General features: G+C 41.6%; 1 protein-coding gene across 2 annotated transcripts in view; it reads right to left on the reverse strand.

Annotated features, from left to right (window-relative positions):
• abcc3 (ATP-binding cassette, sub-family C (CFTR/MRP), member 3) overlaps nt 1-16,157 on the reverse strand; it is a 65,861-nt gene that overhangs the window by 13,498 nt on the left and 36,206 nt on the right. For both annotated transcript variants that reach the window (XM_053639112.1, XM_053639111.1), the window contains 14 exons: nt 14,533-14,694; nt 14,026-14,118; nt 13,299-13,502; nt 10,825-10,971; nt 10,404-10,491; nt 10,250-10,316; nt 8,325-8,451; nt 8,045-8,221; nt 7,644-7,811; nt 6,524-6,707; nt 5,474-5,582; nt 5,020-5,176; nt 4,581-4,788; nt 565-875 (listed from right to left, as the gene is read on the reverse strand). In XM_053639112.1, coding sequence (XP_053495087.1) covers nt 565-875; nt 4,581-4,788; nt 5,020-5,176; nt 5,474-5,582; nt 6,524-6,707; nt 7,644-7,811; nt 8,045-8,221; nt 8,325-8,451; nt 10,250-10,316; nt 10,404-10,491; nt 10,825-10,971; nt 13,299-13,502; nt 14,026-14,118; nt 14,533-14,694 — 2,202 coding nt within the window. The remainder of the gene's footprint in view (nt 1-564; nt 876-4,580; nt 4,789-5,019; nt 5,177-5,473; nt 5,583-6,523; nt 6,708-7,643; nt 7,812-8,044; nt 8,222-8,324; nt 8,452-10,249; nt 10,317-10,403; nt 10,492-10,824; nt 10,972-13,298; nt 13,503-14,025; nt 14,119-14,532; nt 14,695-16,157) is intronic.

The raw sequence follows: 16,157 nt of genomic DNA on the forward strand, positions 1-16,157 counted from the left end.
AAGTGGGTCGCCCTCACAAAAAGGTTAAGAACCGCTGCTCTATTCCATTAATTTATAAATACTGATGTAATCTCATGTTATCACCACCAGGGGTCAGTAACACATCAGAAATCCTGAGCCTAGGCTGGGCGCTTATATAAATCCCCAGGCTGAGGATTGAGCAATAAAAACCAACAAGTGTGTGTCTGTGTGTGTGTGTGTGTGTCTGTGTGTGAGAGAGAGCGAGAGAGAGAGAGAGTGAGACAGAGAGAGAGAGAGAGAGAGAGAAAACATGCACGCAAACAGGCAAGGCAGGAAGTGGTTGGGAGAGAGGAAATGAACACTTGGTTAGGGAGGGGAGGAGAGAGCACGAGAGGGAGACAGAAAGAGAGTGCGTGTAGGGGAACTGAAATGAAAAGAATTAAGGAGAAAGGAGAGAGGAAAGGGAAAGGGAAATCACAGCTAGAACCTTCTTTGCTGTCAGCTTTGCTGTATGCCAGAGCACAAACCCTTCTATTTCGAAAGGAAATGAAAACATTATTGAGGACTCCTTCAGTTTGGCTAATGTTGAGAAAAACACAATACCTGCACAAAGAAGTAAATTATAGCCAAGGGGCCAATGACCACAGCAAAGATGGGTGTGCTGGAAATGATAACGATCACGGTGGAGAGGGAGGTAAAAAAGGTGCCCAGGAACATGAGGATAGTGGAAGGCAGGGCATCGTCGATCACGTAAATATCTTTGGAGAAGCGGTTGATGATGCGCCCTATGGGTGTAGTATCAAAGAAAGACTGCGGGGTGCGAAATTTGTTGTCCAGCAGGCCCTGGTGTAGCTTGCGGGCAGCCTGGATTTTCCCCAGGGCCAGAGTAAAGGAAGAGAACATGACCAGGATGCCTGCCACAGAGAGAGGAAGGGGGATGAGAGAGTCACTACACTATGCAGACCTGTAGGGGAAAGGAGGTTAGAGAGCATATATGGGGAGAGAGGAGGTATAAAAGAACAAGCAATTTGGATTATGAGGTTGGATATGGGTTATTATAGATTACTGAGCAGGAACACAAGGGAAAGAACAATCCCTGAATAAACAAATACATGTGTAAAAAAAAAAAAAAAAAAAAGAAAGGAAAAAAAATGGTTGTAGTTCCAGTTGTAGTAATGCTGAGGTGAGTGCAGTGCTATAGTCCAATTATATATCCTTACATTATATTCTTATGCTTTAAAAAATAATACTTTCCCTTTTTCTAACTGTATACGAGTAAATTCTGGTCTATGTAAATTCTATTTTATGTCCCGGACAGTTGTAGAAAGCATTTCACTACACGTCGGAATTGAATTAGCACTTTATTAATTCAGGAAATCCAGTCACTTTTATTTACTACTAATTAACAATGTGCAGAAATAATACACAATATGATTGACCTGTTATTCTGTTGTCTTATAATAGTGTTTACAGAAATACACTCAATGACCACTTTATTAGGAACACACACCTGCAAATCGTGTTCGGCAGTGCATAACATCATGCAGATCCGGGTCAAGAGCTTCAATGAATGTTCGCATATGTTCACAAATATCAGAATGGAGAAAAAAAAAACATATGTGGATGGGCTATAATAACAGAAGACCCACACTGGGCTCCACTCCTGTCAGCCAGGGACAGGAATCTGAGGTTACAGTAGAGACGGGCTCACCGAAACGACACAGTTTAAATTAGAAAAACTGTCTCCTGGTCTTTTTTTCCAATCTTCAACTGTGTAGTTTAGTTGAGCCTGTGCTCACTGTAGCCTCAGATTCCTGTTCAAGGCTGATAGAAGAATAACCTGTTGAAGCCCATCTCAAGATTCAGTGCACATTCTGGGATGCTTTTCTGCTCACCATAGGTGTAAAGAGTGTTTTTTTTTTTTAGTTACTATTGACTTCCTGTCAGCTCAGACAAGTCTGGCCATTCTTCTATGACCTCTCTGATCAACAAGGTTGTTTCTTCATACCACCAACCGTCTGTAAACTGTTGAAACGGTTGCGTGAAAACATCCCAGGAGATCAGTCTTTTCTGAAATTCCAAAACAAGCCTGTCTGTCACCAACAACCATGCCAAAGTCACTCAGATAACATTTTTCCCCATTCTGATGTTTGATGTGAATATTAACTGAAGCTCCTCACCTATATCTGCATGATTTGATGCTTTGCTCTGCAGCCACATGATTGGCTGATTGGATAACTGCATGAATGAGTAGGTGTTCCTAATAAAGTGGTTGGTGAGCGAATAGTTACACATTAAATATGGTTTAGAATAATAATAAAATAAAAGTTTTTATTCATTCCATCATCTATGAGGGCACAGTGGCTTATTGGTTGGCGCGTTTGCCTCACACCTTCAGGGTTGGGGGTTCGATTCCCGCCTGCGTGTGTGGAGTTTGCATGTTCTCCCCGTGCTGCGGGGGTTTCCTCCGGATACTCCGGTTTCCTCCTCCAGTTCAAAGACATGCGCTGTAGGCTGACTGGCATGTCCAAAAGTGTCTGTAGTGTATGAATGGGTGTGTGAACAGATTGGCACCCTGTCCTTGTGCCCCATGCCCCCTGAGATAGGCTCCAGGTTCCACGCGACTCAGTAAGGATAGGCGGTATAGAAAATGGATGGATGGACGGATTCCATCATCTTCAGTAACTGCTTTATTCTAGTTCAGGATCATGGTGGATCCAGAGCCTATCCTAGCAATTTTGTGCAGTCAGTCCACCTATAGTATCTCACAAAAGTGAGTACACCCCTCACATTTTTGTAAATATTTGATTATATCTTTTCATGTGACAACACTGAAGAAATGACACTTTGCTACGATGTAAAGTAGTGAGTGTACAGCTTGTGTAACAGTGTAAATTTGCTGTCCCCTCAAAAGAACTCAACACACAGCCATTAATGTCTAAACCGCTGGCAACAAAAGTGAGTACACCCCTAAGTCAAAATGTCCAAATTGGGCCCAATTAGCCATTTTCCCTCCCCTGTGTCATGTGACTTGTTAGTGTTACAAGGTCTCAGGTGTGAATGGGGAGCAGGTGTGTTAAATTTGGTGTCATCGCTCTCACACTCCCTCATACTGGTCACTGGAAGTTCAACATGGCACCTCATGGCAAAGAACTCTCTGAGGAGCTGAAAAAAAGAATTGTTGCTCTACATAAAGATGGTCTAGGCTATAAGATGATTGCCAAGACCCTGACACTGAGCTGCAGCACGGTGGCCAAGACCATACAGCGGTTTAACAGGACAGGTTCCACTCAGAACAGGCCTCGCCATGGTCGACCAAAGAAGTTGAGTGCATGTGCTCAGCGTCATATCCAGAGGTTGTGTTTGGGAAATAGATGTATGAGTGCTGCCAGCATTGCTGCAGAGGTTGAAGGGGTGGGGGGTCAGCCTGTCAGTGCTCAGACCATACACCGCACACTGCATCAAATTGGTCTGCATGGCTGTCGTCCCAGAAGGAAGCCTCTTCTAAAGATGATGCCCAAGAAAGCCCGCAAACAGTTTGCTGACGACAAGCAGACTAAGGACATGGATTACTGGAACCATGTCCTGTGGTCTGATGAGACCAAGATAAACTTATTTGGTTCAGATGGTGTCAAGCGTGTGTGGCGGCAACCAGGTGAGGAGTACAAAGACAAGTGTGTCTTGCCTACAGTCAAGCATGGTGGTGGGAGTGTCATGGTGTGGGGCTGCATGAGTGCTGCCGGCACTGGGGAGCTACAGTTCATTGAGGGAACCATGAATGCCAACATGTACTGTGACATACTGAAGCAGAGCATGATCCCCTCCCTTCGGTGACTTGGCCGCAGGGCAGTATTCCAGTATGATAACGACCCCAAACACACCTCCAAGACGACCACTGCCTTGCTAAAGAAGCTGAGGGTGAAGGTGATGGACTAAACCTTATTTAGCACCTGTGGGGCATCCTCAAACGGAAGGTGGAGGACCACAAAGTCTCTAACATCCACCAGCTCCGTAATGTCGTCATGGAGGAGTGGAAGAGGACTCCAGTGTCAACCTGTGAAGCTCTGGTGAACTCCATGCCCAAGAGGGTTAAGGCAGTGCTGGAAAATAATGGTGGCCACACAAAATATTGACACTTTGGGCCCAATTTGGACATTTTGACTTAGGGGTGTACTCACTTTTGTTGCCAGTGGTTTAGACATTAATGGCTGTGTGTTGAGTTATTTTGAGGGGACAGCAAATTTACACTGTTACACAAGCTGTACACTCACTACTTTACATCGTAGCAAAGTGCCATTTCTTCAGTGTTGTCACATGAAAAGATATAATCAAATATTTACAAAAATGTGAGGGGTGTACTCACTTTTGTGAGATACTGTACATGCATAGTTTCTGAGGTGGGAGGAAACCAGAAAACCCGAAAACCCAGAGGCAAGTGACACGTACATGGTGAGAACATGCAAACAAACTCCACACAGACAGTAACCCGATCTCAGGACTGAGTTGCCAGCTCGCTCAGTATAATGCCCTATACATACTGTATATATCAATATTATGAAACCCACCTGCAGATGAAATTAAGCACTACTGTAATATATAACCTGTAACCTGTGCCATACCTTGTGTAAAGCCCAGTGCTGCATACACCCCCACTCTCATTGGTACATCGTCTGTTCTAGTGCTCTTATTGGTGTCGCCCGTCCACACAGTGAGCCAAATGTTGGCTCCGATAGCTGCTGCGCTCTGAGCTCCGTACAGGAAGCAGATGAGAAGGGACATCAAAGGCCCCACAGCTTTCACATACTCCCAATAAACCTTGAGTTTCACCTAAAAAAATGAAATGAAGCAGGTTTTATATGTACAGTGTAAACATACTGGGGCTCCAACTCAGCCAAGTTGCACCTGAGTGCAAACTAACAGGGCCTCTTTATTTCCAGTGTATAATCCATACTCTCCCACACCTTTTTAAAATTAAGAATGCATAACAAAATGACAGCATCAAAAGTTCAGTACAGGTTTTGATTATAACCAAAGATGAGGGAAGCAGAGAGCACCGACCCGGCCTGTCTCTGCAGTCTCAGCCAGGATGAGCTTATCCACTTTGGAATCCTTCTTCTCCTGCGGTGGCTCCCCAGGCCTCCTCTCGCTAAAGCGACGTTTACGCACTGATTTCACCCTTGGGTTCTCCACATCGTTAGACATGATGCTGATTTGCCTGTGAGAGCAGACAAAGAACCACTATGGAGAACCATAACCCATATATCTAGTATGTACCCACTGGATTTTGGAAGCATTGCCTCATTTAGCATCTTTTTAGAAACAGCATGAAAGTGTTCTCACTGGAGAACACATAATAATAATAATAATATTAATAATAAGAAGAATAAGATGAAGTATGGTCCAATTCCTGAAGTGCCACATGACATGCATACTTTTGTGTTGATTTATGAAGCTGAAAAAGGATGAAGCTCAAGTGGAAAAACAGAAGGATGCTAAAAGGCATCGAGGCTACCTCATAAACTGTCTTCGAGCCTCGTTGACTGCAGGTTCGTGGTCCACCATATCGGTGTGGGTACTGAGAGCATCATCAGGGAATAACTCTTCTTCATCAATCAACATCTCTGCAACAGACAGATACATGTCCAAACAAGAAGAATAAACTCTTTTCCCCCCATAAAAAAAGGGAATTATTTGTACCCACATCGAAGAGATAATAACAACCAGTCAGATTTCAGCGTAATGCCGGATCATTCTCATAACAATAAAATGCAACAGGTCCAGGTCCTGGTAATGTGACGGGTCTAGATCAAGCGGAACTGCACAGAGTGGTTGCAGGAAATTATGTATGATGACCCGTATGTCACGGGTTGTCCGATGTCCCCAGTTACACACCTCAGCTTCAACAGGGTTTGAATTGAATAAAAAAAACCTCCATTTTGTCTCTGCTTCTCGAGCAGATTAAACCAAACAACATCCAGGAGCCTAGAAGCGTCACCGTTGCCTAATAATGGCAACCAAAATATGCACGGCTTTTCTTGGAACACTAGTGTGCATTCCTAGAAATTCACTGTTTAATAAAGCAGCTATTTTTTTTCATGCCGTATTAAAACCAATTATGAAATGGCCTATGCAGTTTGGTCGTCAGAGCTCATGGGAACTCGGGGAATTAACATGTATGTAGAACTGAGAACACAGACCAGTGAAGTCGGCACGGGAGAAAATGGTAAATGAATCTATAAAGAAATCGATATTTTTCTTTTGTTTATCCACTGTGTAATCAGTTGTGTTTTAGTTAACATATTTTTCCTTATCTGTTCATCTCATTTACTTATTAAGCTATTTTAATTATAATAATCAGTATCGTGAGGATCAATCAGAACAAGCAAACCTATATGGTGTGTGTGTGAGTGTCCTCAAACATGCAGTGTCAAATTTTATGGCTGCGAAATTTCTATTCTGAAATAAGCAACGAAATCTCTCTCACGTCCCTCAGTAATGACTGGTATGACTGACTATCTACTCTTTTCACCTATAAATGTTCAACATGTCGTGTTTTGTATACCTGTTACTTCATCATCCTCTATTATGTCCTCTAGAGAGTAGTTCCTCAGGAACTCAGCGAAGGTCCCATTCTCACTGAGCAAGTACTGGTAAGATCCCATCTCTGATACCCTGCCCTCCACTAACACCATGATGTTATCCACTTGGGGCAGGAAGCAGATGCTGTGGGTCACCAGGATTCGTGTCTGCACCATGAAACACACTTACACTCAATCACAATTGCTCAGATTATTGTAAGCAATATTACATTGGCATAGACTGTATAGGCCTCTTATTTCAGTGTTGCCATTTACTGTATGTTCCAGAGGTATGTGCTGATGAACTTTTATACAATACACCACAATCTTCAACTTGCGTAATACATTCTAGACATTCTAGATAGCATTTTTGGTCACTTTTTTGCAAACATTGACAAAGGATAATGATTTCTAATTTACTACCTAATTAATTTGTCCAAATTGAAGGAGATGTTGTAACTGTTCTACTCAATCAAGACCATGCTATAATTCTGATGGAGGCCTAAACGCGTCATTTAAAGTACATTCAGGTCTGTTTCCCAGCAAACATATACTGTTTTAATATGGAGTTGTGTTCTAGATTGACGGAAGTTGTTTCCATGGTTAACGTTAGCTAGCTAATAGAACACTGTATTCCTATTTGAAAAGCTAAGCTGACAACATCGCCACTCAGTGGCTTGCTCAGTTGGGATAAATTCGCACCTTTAATATCTGTATACCGTGTTGATATTTCTGTAAAGCTGCTTTGAGACAATGTCTATTGTAAAAAGCGCTATACAAATAAAATTGAATTGAATTGAATTGAACTGAACATCCTGGCACTGTATGTTGCCGAACATCTCAACAGATTATTTTTAGCCATATAGATCAGATAAACACCGTGCGCCCGAGGTAGCTTTGATGTCACCAGATAAGAGGCTAAATTTGCCTAAGTCCAGCAGTATTTTACGCAAGAACCGTTATCAGAGCATCACTCTTTTGAATACAATATGACTTGGACATGATAACCCATAAACCACCATTCATCATTGTCTAGCAGAAAACATGTAAACATAACTAGTACGAAGTGTATAACATCCCTTTATTTTTCATCTTTGATTCTACCTTTTGACGGAGTGCTCCTTCTGGCCCAATGACATTGTCAAAGATGTGCTTGGCGACATGGGCATCCACAGCTGACAGCGGATCATCGAGGAGGTAAACGTCTGCCTCACTGTACAGAGCTCTGGCCAGACTCACCCTTTGCCTCTGACCTCCAGAAAGATTAATTCCCTGCACAAACATGACATCCTTTCATCATGTTTCGTAAAGACTTAACAGGACAACAGACAAACACAAGATGTTCATGTTCTGTTCAATATACAGCAATGGCTCTCTCACTGACCCAGATCGTCTCATCGCTATACAGTTTAAAAACCTATTTTAGAAGTTGAGAATTTTTAGAAACATGATAAACAAACTGTGTGATTAAAAGGCCCGGCATTTAGGGCAGAAAGCCTCTGTACCTTCTCTCCTATCTCTGTTTGGTCACCTCCAGGGAGTATTTCGAGGTCAGGGGTAAGGGCGCAAGCATCCAGCACGCGGCGGTACTTCTCCTCTACGTAGGGCCTGCCGAACAAGATGTTGTCTCTCAGTGTGGCGTTCTGGATCCACGCCTGCTGCGGCACATAAGCCACCGAACCCTAACACAAGAGGATTGTTCATTCCAGGGCATAATTTTAGCTAGGACAGTAAACTGGCCATTAGGTGTACACCTAATATAAGATATGAGTTGAAGCCACTCACTCTTATGGAGATCTGTCCATCTAGCTTCTCCATCTCTCCTAGCAGAGCTGACACAAGAGATGTTTTCCCACATCCCACATGACCCACCACTGCTAATACCGAGCCCTGCGGCACCATCACGTTAATGCTGGAACACAGGATATAGATAGATTCATGTACATAACAATAAATCAGTTTAAAATGACAAATAAGGAATTATTAGAACACAGAATAAGGTATGTCTTTTCAACAAAAACTACTGTACAAAACTCAAAACAAATCACACACACATTGCCTCGACCATCTTCACTGGTCTAAACTTCACTGGCTTCATTAACTATGAATTTTACATTACACATATTACTACGGCATAAAGAAATACACTATATAGCCACTATGACCATCACACCCATACATTCCATAAACTGTTGCCACAAAGATCGAGTCAATTCAATTCAATTTTATTTGTATAGTGTTTTTAACAATGGAAATGACCACAAAGCAGCTTTACAGAACTATATCAATTCTGGAAATAAATTTTACATTGATGAATTTCTCCCTAATGAGTAAGCCAGAGTTGACGGTGGTGAGGAAAAACTCCCTGAGAAGACAAGAGGAAAAACCTTGAGAGGAACCAGACTCAAAAAGGGAACCCATCTTCATCTGGGTGACACTGTATAATGCAATTATAGATTTTTTCCCTTTTATAACTGTATAGAGTCAAAAAGTATAACTGTGTAAACAGGAATTTATGAGCAACTCATGAGTATCAGCGTCATTATGAGTCAGTTCTAATTCATTATAGTTTTAACTTGAAGTTATCAACAGTTCAATGATGGAGACTCGCATGCTAAACTTTTCATAGCAACAAAGCCGGAAGCACACAAATGTCTAGAAAGTCTTTGTATGTTGTAGTATTAGGATTTCCCTTCACTAGAACATGATTCATAAAGACATGGGTTGAGAAGGTTGGAGTGGAAGGACTCGAGTGTCGTGCACAGAGCCTTGATCTCGTCCCCACTGAACACCACTGAGATGAACTGGAACACCGACTGGCCTCCTTGTCCGACATCAGTGCCCAACATCATGGCTAAATGGGCAAATCCCTACATCCACGCTCTAAATCTAGTGCAAAGCCTTTCTTAAACGAGTATAAACTGTTATAGCAGCAATGTCGAGATCAACGTCCATGGATTTGAAATGGGATGTTCAACAAGCCCATATGGGTGTGATGGACAGGTGTCCACATACTTTTGCCCATATCAAGCCCTGTCTGTGAAATGTAACACGATGCTATTTCAGTTATCAAGCAGGAATTTTCAGGTGCCTTCTTTTTCTTTTTTCATGCCATTATCATAGTAGAAGTGAAAAAGCAAACGAAACGTTCTTGCATTGCTCTTTCGCTGCGCCATCCTTCACATTTCTGTTTGCGATATGTGATTCCTTCTGTAGTGTTGCAGGTATGAATGTAAAGAAGACAGCATGGTGTGCCCTCATGCTTTCTATCTGTCATGCTTTTAAGAACTTGAGACAAAACATTGTTTCTAAACTCGGTCTGATGGCTCCTTTGAAATTGATTTTATCTAAGCAACAAGCCTTGACAGTGTTAGGCCAACTGAAACATTTTGCCACTATGTGGTGCAACAGTAGATATATAGATAGATAGATAGATAGAGATGGATAGAGAGTATATAGAATGTTTCTGGTGTTGGTTAAGTAAACTGCACATCAAATATAAAAATCCACATTGACAATTTTTCATAATCAACATAACTGATTACGTCACACAGTCAACTACAGGAATAACTGCATTGTAATTAAGAATCATAAATGCTGTAAAAGAAAAGCAAAATATAACATTTTTACAGTTATATGTTAATTGTAATATTGTACTAAATCATTGTTTTAATACCACACTACATCCTTGTGCAAATAAACATCCTTACTTCTGAAGAGCAGGCGGATCTTTCGCGGCCCATGAGAATTTCCCGTTCACGACTGTTACCGCATATTCTGAAAGCGTGAGTAAAGATAGGATTCATGACTCATTCAAGCAACGTGAAAAACATGGAAAAATGACGTGTCATGATGATGCGTTACCCGAGGCTGCAGGTTTCCTATCCACGTTGTCTGGGTCCAGCTCATCATGACTCAGGAAATGCTGGATTCGCTTGAGAGACACGCTAGCCTGTGTGCCAGGCGTGAGGACAGGAAAAGAAAACAATGTGACATGTCATGACACCCCTTATGATGAATGTCCCTGGAAATGTTTTCCAAATTCTTAATAAAGACATGTTCCACCTGGGGATGAGCGAAAACACTGTCTTTTACAATAACTAATTATGCACAATGGCACCCAAACAAATGTCTCTCACACAAACACGAGTCTTCTCGGGCCTACAAATACAACGAGTGACAACTTATTTACACCAAAACGATTAGCTTATTTAAGAAAAAAAAAAAGGTTGTGTTAAAACCTGTCTGGAATATCTAAAAATGAACTGAAGTGAAGTGTACTCACTTGCATGACGCTGCTTATGACCTGTGGAAGCATGTTCAGGGGAAATCTTAAGATGTTGAACAGAGAAAGCGAGACAAAGGCCTTTTCCGCATCCAAGACGTTGTTTTTGTCCACATTCACATACACGGCAAATGTTGTCAGTGCAACCTAAGGAAACATTTTTAGGAATGACTGTTAGAACACTCGTATCTCTTCCCAACAGCCTTGCCACTCAAGCTTCCCCACGCTTTTTAGGAAAATCGTTTTGTAGGACTTTTCCAGGACATCACAGCCTTTGCCCACAATAAGGTTATGTTAGAATGACATCCTTAAAATTAACCTCAACAAGGCAACCTGTAGTAACCCTGTAATGACTGAAATAGAAATCCACTCGCACTAATGATTTAAATGATCATGATATACTGACATGATTACAAGTATTAGAAGTGAAGTATATAAGTTTACTCACTGTTACACACCACCAAGGTCAAAGGTTTTGGGCACTCCTACTTATAAATGGCTTCCTTCATTTGATATATTTTCTACTATTTTACAACAATAAGGAAGACATTAACACTATGAAGTAACACCTATATGCAATTATGCAGGGATCGAGAACCGCCTTAAACAAATCAAAGCTATTTTAATAGTTTAAATTCTTAAAAGTATTCTTGATGAAGCTTGCACACACTCTTGGCTAAATGAGAACGACGTGGTTGGGGAGACAATTTAAGTCAGAACTATTTCTTTAAACAAATACTTTTTGTTTCGTCTTAAAGACGATGAAAACACTGTACACAGTATATTCAATCTAATCTGTCCAAATGTTTTATTCACAGTGTATATTTGAAGTATATAAACTATGAGTATATAAGTATATAATTGTATGAAAGGCTATAGACAATGTGCATTTCTTTCTCTGCCTCAAAATAAGCCTCAAACAAGGCTTTAAAATGAAAGACTTACGATATATATATAAATAAAGGTTACTTTGCTTTATGAGTTGCTCCCATATAGCATTCATATTGACTACGTTTACATGGACCGCAGTAATCTAAATATTGACCTTATTCTGAATAAGACAATATTGTGATTAAGGTGTTTACGTGAGTCGCTTTTAGAATACTCCTTTCATGTACCCGTTTTACATGTTATAGAACATAATTGGATTAACGTCAAACGTCATTACGTCCCCGCACCACGCCATCCGACGTTCCCTCCAGAATTTGATGTATTGACATACAGTTGGTCTTCGTTATGGGACCGTATACCGTTTTGGGTGTTTTTATTTAATTTTTTTACGAACGCTTTAAGTGCAGTTAATTATTTGTCATGCTGTACGTGTAAATAGACGACTGCTTGAAGCCGTGGGCTGCGTCCCAAACCGCGTACTTACCGTCTATATAGTAGCCATGATACATGTATTTTTCCCCACTACAGGCCTATAGTAGGCAAGTACGCGGTTTGGGACGCAGCCGTACTCCCTTGTTCGCCGTAAAATGTTGAGCACTGCCATGTGTGATCGTGTCCTGTCACAAAATGCGGTGAAAGCTCTCACATGACGTTAATAGTGTGATTAAAGGTGTGTACATGTCTGTAATACACGTCGATAATGCGACTAAAACAGGAGTACTCCACATGTCTTAATTCGATTTGTGTTTACTTCGAGTATGACCTTAATCAGATTAAGGTAATTAAAAATTGCTGTTTACATGCTAGTTTCTTAATCGGAGTATTGTCTTAATTGGGTTAATATCGGATTATTGTTGTCCATGTAAACGCACTGAGTGTCATGATAGTGCCAAAGGGGCACTGAACTTCACTTCCCATCAACCCCAGCACGTCACATGTTTTCAATCACTCGCACCTGTGTCTCGTTTCACCCTGATTAACACCATTAAATAAGTTCCTGTTTTCAGCATCTTATTGTCAAGCGTTTGTTGTTGTCGTCATGCTCGTGTGTACCATAGTCTTGCTCATAGTCTGCACGTTTTGCATTGTATCTCCTGTACAGGTTTGTCTTCACACTGTTTGGTTATTTGTTCGCACTTTGAACAATAAAAATCTGCACTTGTGTCTGCCTTCGCCTCCCACGCATGACACATATGTCCACATGGACACAAACGCTCTCCAAACTACAACAGTTGACTCTAGGAATTGATGCTGAAATTGAGTACTGACATCTTAGAATATTGTCATGTATTTTAGCGTATTGTTTTCCTTAGTGTGTTTTCTCCACAGCTAAAAAGACATATAAGTAATGTGGATAAATAATCCACATTGACACTTTTCTAGACTCTCATTAAGATTTTATTCTCTTTAGTCTCTCTTTTTCCAGGTATTGACTGTCTAATCATTGCTAGATTGCCAAGTCTTATACCATTGCTATCCCATTACCACCTATCAAACTACGTCAAATAAAGTTGCGATCTAAGTGCACTGTGTCTAATTTCTATACAAGCAGCTATATATAATAACTGGATCTTCAAACCCACCAGAAAGGGGGCGCTTGTCCAGGCCATGACAGACAGTGCGCTAAGGTAGCCTTGCTTGCGCAGCACACTGAGCTCCTTTTGCCGAATATGTAGGACCTGATCCTTGAAGGAAGGCTCCCAGGCGTAGAGCTTCAGCACTTTCATCCCGTTCAGGATTTCATTCATCAGCTTGATGCGAGCGTCTTTGTACTGCATCTGCTCCACCTGGAGACCATAAAACAGCTCAAATGAACACTTGAAGTACTTGTACTGAACTTTTTAACAGCTTGTGGAACGTCTACAAAAAAAAAAAAGGTTCATTAGATGTTCCAAGTATTTTTTTTCTATAGCAGTCTATTTGCTGTTTGAATATGATGTCGAGCAGCTCAAGACTGGACAAGTTTCTGGCCCAGTTTCTGGGCCACCAAAACATGGGCCTTTGCAAGCACAGTGGGGATTTATTTTGTCTGGTGTGCTAGGTACAGCCCTGATATACAGCCCCCTCCAAAAGTACTGGAACGCCAAGGTTAATACTTGAGCTGCTCAATCTAAATATGATCTAAATATGAAAAGATGATTCGGTTTTGGTTAAGAATTCCCCCAAAAAGATTTTATGTGATTGAAACAGCCTTACAGCACATTGAGTTTACCACAAACCACGTAAACATTACAACATGGCAACGCTTGACTCAGCAAACAAATATTAATCTCTACATCACTTGGCAGACAGACAAAAAGAAAAAGAGACCTGGTACGCTCTGGTTTTCATGGCGATCACAGCATTAAAAGGAATCAGGAGAACCATGACAGCCACACCTGCGAGGACAGACGGGCCCAGAGTCTACGAGATGAAGAAGAAGAAGAAGAAGAAGAAAAAAAAACCAGATGGCAAAAATACCAGTAAAAAAAATAAGACACTAATGTTTTGGTGCATCTTTATCTAGCAAGATCTAACATGTAGCAGTTGCCACATTTTAGATAAGCACTTTTCTGTTATTGCATAATATGTCAAAATGTGCATTGATAATGATTCTCCTGTGACAGACAACGATGACATTATAATCCTCATAGAGACACAAACGGTAATAAACTGTCACTGTACAGGTTAATATTTCTGGGTGTAAGAAACATGATGAAATGAATGTTGTAAAATAATATTGTGAGGACAACGTCCTACCCCTACTCTCTGTATATTTTCTGCTTTTTGTTGAAGATTAGCTTTAGACTATAAAGGTAAGGTGGCTTAATAACTGACCTGCCAGAGGAAGAAGAGAGCCAGTATGATCTGCAGTGGTGCAGACCACAACATGTTCAGGAATGTAGTGAGGTCCATAAAGCGCTGAGCATCCACCGACATCAAGTTAACGATCTCTCCGACAGTGGAAGAACGCTTCGCTTCGTTCGTAATAACCAGTGACTGCACAAACAGAGTCAGCATCATAACAATCAGGTTGGGTGTAGAGAGGTTTTTACTAGTCGGATTAATTAGCATAGATCTTTTCGGGATCAGGAGCATGCAGGTATGTGGAAACACTGACATAGCGGTCGGATAACTCTCCTGCTGGCACAATACACAGTCAGCGTGCAGTTAAACTTTATGAGAGAATTAAGATGATAACCAGACAGGGGTTTGATTCCCGCCTCCACGCATGTTCTCCTCATGCTTCGGGGTTTCCTCAGGGTAATCTGGTTTCATCCCCCAGTCCAAAGACGTACATTGCTGTCTGACTGGCATTTCCAAATTGTCCATAGTGTGTGTGTTTGTTTTAGTGCGAATGTGTCCTGCGATGGGTTGGCACCCTGTCTAGGGTGTCCCCCGCCTTGTGCCGTGAGCTCCCTGGGAAAGGCTCCAGGCTCCCTGTGACCCTGGCTGGCTATAAATTTGCTACGAGTTTTTGGCCCAGTTTATGGGCCACCAAAATATGCACCTTTGCAAGCACACTGGGGATTTATTTTGTCTGGTGTGCTAGGTACAGCCCTGATATACAGCCCCCTCCGAAAGTATTGGAATGTCAAGGTCAATTCTTGTACACTGAGGACATTTGGGTTTGATGACTACGAGATGAAAGATCACAATTTGAGCTTTCATTTCGAACCCAAATGTTTTATGTACAGTGAGGGAAAGAAGTATTTGATCCCCTGCTGATTTTGTACGTTTGCCCACTGACAAAGAAATGATCAGTCTATAGTTTTAATGGTAGGTTTATTTGAACAGTGAGAGACCGAATAACAACAAGAAAATCCAGAAAAACGCATGTCAAAAATGTTATAAATTGATTTGCATTTTAATGAGGGAAATTTGTATTTGACCCCCTCTCAATCAGAAAGATTTCTGGCTCCCAGGTGTCTTTTATACAGGTAACGAGCTGAGATCAGGAGCACACTCTTAAAGGGAGTGCTCTTAATCTCAGCTTGTTACCTGTATAAAAGACACCTGTCCACAGAAGCAATCGATCAATCAGATTCCAAACTCTCCACCATGGCCAAGACCAAAGAGCTGTCCAAGGATGTCAGGGACAAGATTGTAGACCTACACAAGTATGGAATGGGCTACAAGACCATTGCCAAGCAGCTTGGTGAGAAGGTGACAACAGTTGGTGCGATTATTCGCAAATGGAAGAAACACAAAAGAACTGTCAATCTCCCTCGGCCTGGGGCTCCATGCAAGATCTCACCTCGTGGAGTTGCAATGATCATGAGAACAGTGAGGAATCAGCCCAGAACTACACGGGAGGATCTTGTCAATGATCTCAAGGCAGCTGGGACGATAGTCACCAAGAAAACAATTGGTAACACACTATGCCGTGAAGGAATGAAATCCTGCAGCGCCCGCAAGGTCCCCCTGCTCAAGAAAGCACATATACATGCCCGTCTGAAGTT

This window comes from Ictalurus furcatus, chromosome 13, assembly GCF_023375685.1.
Source record: "Ictalurus furcatus strain D&B chromosome 13, Billie_1.0, whole genome shotgun sequence".
Taxonomy (NCBI): Eukaryota; Metazoa; Chordata; class Actinopteri; order Siluriformes; family Ictaluridae; genus Ictalurus; species Ictalurus furcatus.